Below are 12,500 nucleotides of genomic sequence, written 5' to 3'. Positions count from 1 at the left end.
GGTTTATCAGAAAATGTGTGTTTGTTTTTAGATTTTGGGCATTTTTGCCTTTATTTAGATGTAATGGGACAGTAGGCAGACAGGAACGGTGGGGAGAGAGAGGGGATGACATGCGGCAAAAGGACCTCGGGTCGGATTCGAACCTGCGTCGGCCGCGCAAAAGGACAGAGCCTTCATCGTACGTGTGCTATCAGGTGAGCCACCAGGACGGACAAAAAGTTGATTATGGTTACAGGCAAATGTCTGTTTGCAGCTTATAAGCAGGTAGCTTATAAGCTACCTGCTTATAAGCTACCTGCTTATAAGCAGGTAGCTTATAAGCTACCTGCTTATAAGCAGGTAGCTTATAAGCAGGTAGCTCCGTTCATGAAAAGTGAAGCCACGTGGAAGTGTCTTTAAGCATGCAGTCTTACTACTACTACTACTTCTTACTCCACTGGCTGCATAAAAGAAGTCCCACTGTATAGAAGTGAATGGGAAAATGACCCTACTTCTCACTTGATTTATGACTTCAGTAAATACTTTCCTAATGAGTTTATGGTCTCAATCACTAGTTTCAAGTCTTCTTCAATACAGCATCATGTTACTTTTGTACAGTCAAATAGCTGATAAAGCAGACGATGCTTTGGGCACGTGGTTGATAGGTTATAAAGCAGACGATGCTTTGGGCACGTGGTTGATAGGTTATAAAGCAGACGATGCTTTGGGCACGTGGTTGATAGGTTATAAAGCAGACGATGCTTTGGGCACGTGGTTGATAGGTTATAAAGCAGACGATGCTTTGGGCACGTGGTTGATAGGTTGCCTTTCCAGTGATCGCGCAGCTCGCTGATCACGGACCAACCCGCCTATTTCACATGCCACCCAAATCAGCCATTTTGTGTCTAAAAGGCAGGAAGTAAAAAACAGGTGCAAGCAAGACATTAGAGCCTGGAGCCTGGAATACCTAAATGGGTCCTAAGGCCATGTTCAGACTAGGAGGCCAAATCTGATTTGTGAACTTTAATGACCTAATTAACGATTCTATCCCGATTGGTTTTACGAGTCTGGACGCTCCAAGTCTGATTTGGTGTCACTTGTCCCAAACCACATATGGAGGTAGTTTCCAATTTGCTTTCGACTGATGTGACTTCAGTGTGGCCGCGCTGATCACCCAAATCAGATTTGTGGCAGTGCGGACACAACCAATCACGATAATGATGATTAATGACTTTAGCAGCAAATCGGATTTGCCTGTAACGTGGACATGGCCTAATCAATGTCTTGCTTGCACCAGTTTTACGTCCTGCCTTTTAGACACAAAATGGCTGAATTGGGTGGGATGTGAAATAGGTGAAGCAGGCCGCGCTCTTCTCATCCAAATTCATGCCACTTCTGGCTCCAAATAACCAAGATGGCGACGGTGAAAATGCCAACACCGAGGCTTCAAAACATCATGGTAGCAACGTCCATATTTATGACACTGTCTGTGCTCATTCATAACCAAATCCAATACGTGCAGGAGCTTCTTTTAGATGGCCTTGAAGTTACCCCGGGGTTTCCTGTCTGTGTGTGTGTGTGTGTGTGTGTGTGTGTGTGTGTGTGTGTGTGTGTGTGTGTGTGTGTGTGTGTGTGTGTGTGTGTGTGTGTGTGTGTGTGTGTGTGTGTGTGTGTGTGTGTGTGTGTGTGCGTGCGTGCGTGTGTGTGTGTGCAGTCTTGTGATGTGTGTCTTGTGACTGTGAGAAGTAAGGCCTTCAAAAACGAGGCTAGTGATGGGACGTGGTGTGCACATCACGGACTCAGTGTGATTCCACTTATGGTGTTTCCACTATACATCCAATACACACACGCACACGCGTACGCGCACGCACACACACACGCACACACACACACACGCAGACACACACCAGCACGCGCACGCACGCACACACACACACTGCCATACACGCACGCACGTGCACAAGCTCAAATACACTCATGGGTCCACATGAGTTATGGCGGGGGGGAAGTCGTTTGGTGTAAGTGATTAGATATGGCTGCATTGAGACTCCATTAGGCTTGCTGGGAGCTCTAGGCTGAGTTCCTGCTCCTCCTCCATCTGGACGTCTATAGCGAGGCAAAGTGAAACGTCACTTCCTGCTTTTCTCCCTGTACCAGCGCTGAAAAAATATGAATGGCAGTGAACGGAGAATAACGTTACTTTTTTGATCCCGTTTGAATTGTGCCACGGGGTGCCAACGTTAATTTTGTCCATTTAAAACATAACTTTGCGTGTCAAGAAAGTCGCAGTTTGTCACCAAACTGTTGCACTATAGGTTATAAATCAGAAAGACTACATACACTGTCGTCTATTAAGTGACGTCACTTTCTCTACCGGCAAAGCTGAAGACCGGCGACATGTCACGAGCTTCCACGAGCTATGTAGTTTTTATACAAAACTAATCCCTACGTTTCATATTCATCTGTATTTAAAGAAAAAATTAAAGAGGTTTTGATTTCAGACAGCTGCTAATGCAATCGCTTACCTGGAGATTGGTTTCTTTCTTTCTTTGCAAATGTTCTTAACGTTTGTTTGTTTATGTGCAAAAAAGACTTGTTATTTTTAGTGACAAGATATGCAATAAGACAAATATGCAAACGCAAACAAAAATACAAACACACGCACACCTCGGCCTCGTCGAAGGTGAGCAACAGGTCGGACGTCCCGGACAGTATCCCCCTGGAGCCGTCGATGAGGTAGTCCCGTGCAGGGACAGAGTAGGGGTCTGCCTTCAGCATCTGAGCTGCCTGGACCAGCTTGGAGGAGGAGTTCTCCACCCTGCAAACACACACAGCAGCACACCACCTTTCAAACATCTGAGCTGCCTGGACCAGCTTGGAGGAGTTCTCCACCCTGCAAACACACACAGCTGCCTGGACCAGCTTGGAGGAGGAGTTCTCCACCCTGCAAACACACACAGCTGCCTGGACCAGCTTGGAGGAGGAGTTCTCCACCCTGCAAACACACACACAGCAGCACACCACCTTTCATACATCTGAGCTGCCTGGGCCAGCTTGGAGGAGGAGTTCTCCACCCTGCAAACACACACACAGCAGCACAGCACCTTTCAAACATCTGAGCTGCCTGGACTAGCTTGGAGGAGGAGTTCTCCACCCTGCAAACACACACACAGCAGCACACCGCCTTTCAAACATCTGAGCTGCCTCGACCAGCTTGGAGGAGTTCTCCACCCTGCAAACACACACAGCTGCCTGGACCAGCTTGGAGGAGGAGTTCTCCACCCTGCAAACACACACACAGCAGCACACCACCTTTCATACATCTGAGCTGCCTGGGCCAGCTTGGAGGAGGAGTTCTCCACCCTGCAAACACACACAGCAGCACACCGCCTTTCAAACAAGCGAGCAAGCATGCACCCATACCAACAAGAGAATTTAGCACCTTGTAAATGGAATAGATGAGATCCCACATCGACCACAAAGGAAAGCAAACATCTGTCACTCAAGAGTCTTGACACAGTCAAAGAAGCCCCGCCCCCTTCCCCCCCCGGTAACAAGAGATGGTTAGGCTACAAGGTCTCAGGCAAAGACACAGAGGGAAACAGATGTTCTGCACCCCAAGAAAAGTGAGACCAAACAAACTACATTTCTTCCCGTTTTCTCCCCAATTGTACTTGCACCACATGTGCAGTCGCCAGCCGCTTCTTTTCACCTGACAGCGAGGAGTTTCACCGGCAGGACGTGGGAGGATCATGCATGCCATTCCCCGCAGTTCCGATCCCCCCCCGGACTCGTGCCCCGAGCGAACAGAGGAGGCGCTAGTGCAGCGACCAGGACGCATAGCCCACCGGGTTCCCACCCGCGGACACGGCCAATTGTGTCTGTAGGAACATCTGATCAAGCCGGAGGTACCGCTGCCGGGAATTGAACCCGGGTCTCTCTGGTAGGCGAGTGCTTTTACCTCGACAGACACTACCCCACACGTATTGTAGCACATGGCCTCCAAAAGTGACACATTTGAAATGCATTTTCAGCACTGCTGCAAACACACAGCGAACTCAGGCGTGGGTTTTCTCCATTTTCTCTGGCGGGAAAGCCAAGATGATCTTGTAACTAAATCTGGCATTGATTTAGACTAGAGGGTCTTGTTGTGGGTTAACTTACGCAACATTGAATTCTTCAGTGGTTTTGCACTAATTCCCGACTAACAAAGTTGGATGGGAGAAAGCTGTGGGGTTTTCCTTACTGCTTAGAGATCAATGAGTGGCTTAGCCTTGAGAAGGTGATGCATTTTGATGCAGAGTCCCACCCCTTTCTGAATAAAGCAGAGTCCCGCCCCTTTCTGAATAAAGCAGAGTCCCGCCCCTTTCTGAATAACGCAGAGTACCGCCCCTTTCTGAATAAAGCCGAGTCCCGCCCCTTTCTGACCTGCATCGGTCAGGGTATCCATGGCTGCTGCTCCATCTATATTTAGGTGGGTCCGCATTCCCACATGCCCCCTCCTAAGCCCTGTGTGTGAGATTTATGGTGTGGTGCCCCGTGTGTGTGTGAGAGAGAGAGAGAGTGTGTGTGTGTGTGTGTGTGTGTGTGTGTGTGTGTGTGTGAGAGAGAGAGATAGAGAGAGAGTGTGTGTGTGTGAGAGAGAGTGTGTGAGAGAGAGAGAGAGTGTGAGAGAGAGAGAGAGAGAGAGAGAGAGAGAGAGAGAGAGAGAGAGAGAGAGTGTGTGTGTGTGTGTGTGTGTGTGTGTGTGTGTGTGTGTGTGTGTGTGTGTGTGTGTGTGTGTGAGAGAGAGAGAGAGAGAGAGAGAGAGAGAGAGAGAGCAGTGTATGGATTCTTGCCATTGCTGTAAAGGAGGGAGAAAGTGAAAAGCAATGGATGACAGATATAAACAGGAAGAGATTGAATGCCCTGTGAACGCCTGATGTAGGACGATTCTGAAAAACTAAGTGCAATTATTTTTGACTGATATTGCAATTGCGATATGATTTGAGATGTTAGAGGGAGTGATAATGTGTACATCATTATTCTCATTTTCATTGAAAAACATATTAAATAATTACAGTGTGATTTCTTTGCGGGCGTCTGTAGCAAACGAAGATGTCTGCAAAAGATGATATGTAGATTCAAGATAAGTTTAATAGCCTATCTCTGCAGCACCATAATATTTCATTTAAAATGGCATTTTGACACACATTTTGACGTTAAAGTCGAGCTGAACCCATTCGTCACGTGCGTCTGAGTCCGTTTCAGACTCAAAACATAATTTGTCTGACAAAACAAACGTGATGACAAGTTGAGAGGCGGGTCATACATAGTATCATGTCGATGATTTTATTTGACAATTCTGGGGACTGGATTGGGCTTTGGCCAATCCTGGCGTGTTCCGCCTCCAAATCGAGTGGGATTCAGTGTGTTGTGGCGCTCTCCTCGGGAAGAGCCTGTTGATGCGAGGTTAGTGGCTGAGTGGAGATCAGCGAGCCGCAGGCAGCCAGCTGCCTTCGTGTTGCCGAGCGGAGAGTGCAGCCCGTCGGCCTAGAATCTCCAAGGTGCGACCCCCTGACAACCAACCAACCAATATCGCCATTGCATTAAATAATATTCCTGGAATGCGACTTTTAATGAGCCAGTTACATTTCTTTGCATTCTTAGACATTACCGTTTGATTTAGTTTGCATAATTGCTCAAGTTAGTAGTTAGTTTATGGGCTAGAAATTCTGCCAGATGACAGGCACTAGGTGCCATTTTCCCCTTCATTTGGAAGAGAAAATGATCCTGAAATGAAGATTTGATTGACAGCTGCCATGTCGTGATATGATTGGTTGAAATGGGGTAGAAATTTGATAGTACTAGCCAGGTGACGTCAGCAAACTGTACATTACTGTTAACAATGAAATCTTGAAAAATGAACTTTTGATGTGAAAAAGTGTGAAAAACTAAAGAAATTAGATTTTTGTGATTTTTTTTGGCATACATTAGGTGCACTGAATACCCAGGTATTTGAAGTAAAAGAAAAGAAAAGTCATTTTTGGGTTCAGCTCGACTTTAACAAATATTGCACCTCCTTTGCACCTCTGTCATATTGTGATGTTGATAAGATTTTGATTAATTCTGCAGCCCTGTCTCAAAACATTGCATGCATTTTGCATGCACACAGGCACACACACACACCCAAACATTACCTACACACCCACACCTACACACGGGCACACACATGCACGCACGCACGCACGCAGGCAAACACACACACACACACACACACACACACACACACACACACACACACACACACACACACACACACACACACACACACACACACACACACACACACAGCCTGATGTCTGAGCAGCAGGACTGCTGAGTAATAGTTCCCAGGGTCCATGTCAGCTCTCTGGGTGCAAGCTGGAAAACAACAACCAGCAGCCTGTGAGCAGGCTGAGGCTGAGGCTGAGGCTCCGCCCCTCAGCTGAACACAGCAGAGCAGGGCCTCCAGCCCAACACAGACAACTGGCAGGATAATGTTCTCATCACAGTTGTTATCATGTTTGCTAAAGGATTGAACATGTCGAATCTGACCAAACATCTCCAAAGGACAGCCAGCCATGGCACACCAAAGAAACATCTCCGAACCTCCAAACAAGGACGGGCAGCCATGGCACACCAAAGAAACATCTCCGAACCTCCAAACAAGGACGGGCAGCCATGGCACACCAAAGAAACATCTCCGAACCTCCAAACAAGGACGGGCAGCCATGGCACACCAAAGAAACATCTCCGAACCTCCAAACAAGGACGGGCAGCCATGGCACACCAAAGAAACATCTCCAAACAAGGACGGGCAGCCATGGCACACCAAAGAAACATCTCCAACCCTCCAAACAAGGACAGCCAGCCATGGCACACCAAAGAAACATCTCCGAACCTCCAAACAAGGACGGGCAGCCATGGCACACCAAAGAAACATCTCCAAACAAGGACGGGCAGCCATGGCACACCAAAGAAACATCTCCAAACAAGGACGGGCAGCCATGGCACACCAAAGAAACATCTCCAACCCTCCAAACAAGGACAGCCAGCCATGGCACACCAAAGAAACATCTCCGAACCTCCAAACAAGGACGGGCAGCCATGGCACACCAAAGAAACATCTCCAAACAAGGACAGGCAGCCATGGCACACCAAAGAAACATCTCCAAACAAGGACGGGCAGCCATGGCACACCAAAGAAACATCTCCAAACAAGGACGGGCAGCCATGGCACACCAAAGAAACATCTCCAAACAAGGACAGGCAGCCATGGCACACCAAAGAAACATCTCCAAACAAGGACAGGCAGCCATGGCACACCAAAGAAACATCTCCAAACAAGGACAGGCAGCCATGGCACACCAAAGAAACATCTCCAAACAAGGACAGGCAGCCATGGCACACCAAAGAAACATCTCCAAACAAGGACGGGCAGCCATGGCACACCAAAGAAACATCTCCAAACAAGGACGGGCAGCCATGGCACACCAAAGAAACATCTCCAAACAAGGACAGGCAGCCATGGCACACCAAAGAAACATCTCCAAACATAGACAGACAGCCATGGCACACCAAAGAAACATCTCCAAACCTCCAAACAAGGACAGGCAGCCATGGCACACCAAAGAAACATCTCCAAACAAGGACGGGCAGCCATGGCACACCAAAGAAACATCCGTTTGTCTGTGTTTGTTGTACAATGTTTGATTGGTGTGCCATGGGCTTCAGAAGTGCCTTGTTGCAGCTGGGAACGCAGCCATAGCTCTCGAGCCGCAACAATTAGCTGATTAATTGATTAGTCAATCGTCAGAAAATGATTGGTTAACAGTTTTTATAATGGACTAGCGGAATGCCCATGCAGGATATCACCCCTGTGTGACCGGCCTCGCTCACAGAGTTCGCATGCAGCCTCTCCTCTCTCTCCTCAGAGGGTTTTCATTAGGGGTGCACCGATCACGTTTTTTGCCACGGATCACTGATTGCCGATCGCCTATGGGAAATATCTGCCCAACCGATCATCGACCGATCACCGATTACCGATCACCGATCACCGATATATAAACTCCTCAAAGAAAGTTTGGAAACGTTATTTTAGGTCGATTATTTCTCCCCTTTAACACATTGAATGCCAGCCATGTTTTCATTCCTGTAGGTAAGTTGTGCCAGGGGTGTTTTTGACGATTCTGGCTCATTTTAGAACAGCCGAGGATTCTTTTCTGTTAAGAATTCATGAACATCAATCATCTAAAAATAACTAATAGAATGTGTGCTTTCTCTGTCTAAAAGAGTTAGTTTGCAGAGTTAGTAGTTATGTAGATATTAGCCGTTGAGTACAGCATGGTTTCAGCGTCTGGAAATTTATTCAGAGATAAATGGCTTTTTGTGAAACAGTCACTTTAACCATTCATTTTTGGCATCAGTAAGACCGTCAGACATTCTAAACAATAGTTTTGAACAGTAATTTCCTCCATAACAACAGGAAACACCCCTCTCATTCAAACTCCTCCCTCCGTGTGTCTTCTCCTCCTTCCTCCTGGCTTCAGCGGGCGTGTCAGAAGCGCGTTGTGCTGCCTGCCTGTCTGTCTGCGTGCCTGCCTGCCTGCTTGCCTGTCGGGCAAGACGAGTCTGAAATGGATTACTGTAATCGCGTCGCCATTTCCTTGAATGGCTTGCTTCCGCGGTGTGTGTGTGTGTGTGTGTGTGTGTGTGTGTGTGTGTGTGTGTGTGTGTGTGTGTGTGTGTGTGTGTGTGTGTGTGTGTGTGTGTGTGTGTGTTCGCGCGTTGCTGCGCGGCTCTGGGGGGAAGGGATCTCTGTCCGTTCTGTGTGCCGCGGGAGGCGGCTGCTTTTGTGGCTTTTGGGTCCCGTGGCTGTGACTTCTCTCGGTCTCTGTCGCCACTTAGTGGTCGGTAAAATAGATTACACACATGCTCTTGCTCCAAATAGTTAACTCGAAGATGTAAAAGGGGTTGATTGATGTACCACCGTCAAAAAAAAAAAATCTTTATGTAAGACGAGTTAGTCCGTCCTTGGCACTCAAGCGCTGGATTATGTAAGACGAATTAGTCCGTCTCTGGCACTTAATGTGTTAATAATACCAATTCGCATTGTATTTTATATCATTGGAAAGCCTGATTAGTGATAGCGCTTTTTTTTAATTAAAAAAAATATATATATATATAAAACAATTGCCGATCGCCGATCGCATATTTGAGGTCAAAATCGGCCGATTCAGATTGCTTGCCGATCGATCGACGATCGGTGCACCCCTAGTTTTCATAGTCCACTTCCCTGGCAGATTCCACTCCGGTGTGCTCCATCAGTAGCTAATGAATGGAGCTCTCCATGGTGCTGAAGCCTGTAGTGACTCATTTTAGCCCTTGGCCATTTTTGCCCATGAATAGTCAGCCCTAATTATCGAATTCAAAAATCTGCAGGGATGCACTTTTTACACTTCCTGAAAGATTTGGCATGATGAGAAGAAGTAGCACTTTTAGTACATTTAGTAAGTTTAGTATATTATGACTTACTTAATGAACGCAGGAGGCATGTCTCTCTTCATCAGCTGGTCCTCTGTGGTTTGAAGAGTCTCCTTCCCCACCTGAAACACACACTTTATTTTAACACCATTATCCGCAGCACCAGAGGAGATACGATCACTGACACTCCAGAAGAGCACTGTTAACAGGCTGACAAGTGAGCAGGCTCAGCATCACTATCAGTTCACACCTAGTTCAACCACCGCTGCACCGTGTCACGTCTTTCAAGCAGAAAGACAGGAAAGGGCTTGATGTGAGCCGGGCTCTGGCTGACTCCAGGTCAGAACAAAGAACCTCTATGTATCAGAACCTTCTTGGCCATCTGGGACAGGAAGCTCGCCAAGCGCCCATATGGGCCTGTCGACTGGAGGGCTTTCAAGTGCTGCTTTCTAACATCTATTCATGGCCTCTAGAGCAGAGGTTCTCAATGTTTTTCAGCCAAGGACCCCTTACAAGATAGAAAATATACCGGGGTCCCCCTCATTCTGATTTGTGATTTTGGGCTAAGCCTAATTGTTTCCACGGTAATGTGCCCGACTTTTAAATTGATAGGTTTGTTCGATTAGAATGTAATCCATGAACCATTTTAGATTTAAAGCATAAAATATTTTCGTTGAACTATGAAGCTTTTGCAATTTTTTTAAAATACAAATACGTTTTTATTTTTTATTTCCAGAAAGCTTTTCGCCACGGACCACTGGGGGTCCCCGGACCCCCATTTGAGAACCACTGCTCTAGAGCAGCAGTCACATGAAGGACCCCCTAAACTGACAAAGATTAGACCACGGACCCCCATTTGATAGGATTTTGTCCCACGGTCCCCCACATGATAATAAGATTGATGCTTTTAGATGTTTTATTACAGAAAGTGTATAAAACCCATGACCAAAATAGTCATTGTGTTACTTATGAATGGAATTATAGCGAAAATAAATTACCCCCCTTTTGGCTGGGGACCCCCTGGAACCCTCTCAAGGACCCATGGGGGTCCCCGGACCCCCATTTGAGAACCACTGCTCTAGAGGCAGCACATGAGTCCTGAGATGGTTAACGAAAAGAGAAAAGCACAGAAAACAAATGTGATTATGAATATTGATTCGTTTCTTTCTTTCCGTACGTTTGTCACAGTTGCTTTGTGAGTGTGGCTGGGATGTATGCAGCGTTTATGTGACGTGAAGCTTGCTTTGAACACATCAAACGCCACGATGTACATTTTCTGTCCACTTTGTTTTGCTCATATTAATTACAGTATTCTCACAATGAATGCACTTAGTGAGTGACATGAATTCATGTTTACCGCAAAGCAAACATTTCAATGTCAGAAACACACACAAAAAATAAGAAAATGTTATATTCTATCATGGCAATCTGCCAGAAGAGAGGAGAACGTCGAGCTTGACATCTCGATATGTATTTGTATAAGCCTCTGAGCTGAGATATTAGTATACGCCTCATGGGGTTTTGTGAGCTGCACAGCATGACACTGGCTGCATCTTATTTGAGGTGTACCCTCAGACCTGCTGGTGTCTAGCAGCACTATCTCCTCACAGCAAGAAGGTCGTGGGTTCGAATCGCCACCACGGTCCTTTCTGTGTGGAGTTTGCATGTTCTCCCCGTGTGTGTGTGGGCCTCCTCCCACAGTCTAAAGACATGCTATATTTGTGTTGTATCGTAAATGTATGTCATCTATTAGAATATTAGAATGTGTAGTATGTATATGATGATGTATGTAACCTATGTTGTGTGTAGATAGATGATGTATATTATGACTGTGATGATGCTATTTAAATACCTTTGAGACATGCTTGGGTGATAAGGGGCTATAATAACTGAACTGAACTGAATGTTCTTATCGCCATAGTGATGCACCCATGTTATCTGAAAAACCACATGGCCCTGAAACACAGACACACACGCGCACACACAATGCACACGCCACACACACACACACACACACACACACAGACACACACACACACACACACACACACACACACACAAGATGCAATTACACATCAGTGAGACTCTCTGCTGTGTGGGTTAATAGCCTTCCTGTCTCCAGAGAGCCTCATGCACAGCATCCCAACATCACAGCCTCACCCAGAGAGCACGAGGATGCTGCCTCTCTCCTCTTCATAGCTCAGTATTTCAACATCACAGCCTCACCCAGAGAGCACGAGGATGCTGCCTCTCTCCTCTTCATAGCTCAGTATTTCAACATCACAGCCTCACCCAGAGAGCACGAGGATGCTGCCTCTCTCCTCCTTCATAGCTCAGTATTTCAACATCACAGCCTCACCCAGAGAGCACGAGGATGCTGCCTCTCTCCTCCTTCATAGCTCAGTATTTCAACATCACAGCCTCACCCAGAGAGCACGAGGATGCTGCCACTCTCCTCCTTCATAGCTCAGTATTTCAACATCACAGCCTCATCCAGAGAACACGAGGATGCTGCCTCTCTCCTCTCTTCATCGCTCAGTATTTCAACATCACAGCTTCACCCAGAGAGCACGAGGATGCTGCCTCTCTCCTCCTTCATAGCTCAGTATTTCAACATCACAGCCTCACCCAGAGAGCACGAGGATGCTGCCTCTCTCCTCTTCATAGCTCAGTATTTCAACATCACAGCTTCACCCAGAGAGCACAAGGATGCTGCCTCTCTCCTCTCTTCATAGCTCAGTATTTCAACATCACAGCCTCACCCAGAGAGCACGAGGATGCTGCCTCTCTGCTCCTTCATAACTCAGTATTTCAACATCGCCTGACAACGACTTGGTAATTTAAGCTGCTGGAGCTCCTGTTTGTGTCACAGACTCCTAACCTGATGCTGCCAGATGATTTGTTTTCACAGAGCCATCTGGGGGGAAGGTCCTTTTTCAAAAAGCTACACTTGGCTGGTGATTGATGAACCATCTGTCCATCACGTTTACGATGGGCTCGCTTCCAGCTGGCTTCTT

The 12,500-nt window shown here is 46.9% G+C and overlaps 1 protein-coding gene across 2 annotated transcripts in view; it reads right to left on the bottom strand.

Annotated features, from left to right (window-relative positions):
- LOC310796001 (vinculin-like) overlaps positions 1 to 12,500 on the bottom strand; it is a gene marked incomplete at its 5' end in the record, with an annotated part of 47,501 nt that overhangs the window by 26,429 nt on the left and 8,572 nt on the right. For both annotated transcript variants that reach the window (XM_083658147.1, XM_083658148.1), the window contains 2 exons: positions 2,647 to 2,797; positions 9,535 to 9,605. In XM_083658147.1, the coding sequence (XP_083514273.1) occupies positions 2,647 to 2,797; positions 9,535 to 9,605 (222 nt within the window). The remainder of the gene's footprint in view (positions 1 to 2,646; positions 2,798 to 9,534; positions 9,606 to 12,500) is intronic.

The sequence above is a fragment of the Poromitra crassiceps genome, assembly GCF_964638095.1.
Source record: "Poromitra crassiceps genome assembly, chromosome: 22".
Lineage (NCBI taxonomy): Eukaryota > Metazoa > Chordata > Actinopteri > Beryciformes > Melamphaidae > Poromitra > Poromitra crassiceps.
This window is presented reverse-complemented; position numbering and strand designations above follow the sequence as displayed.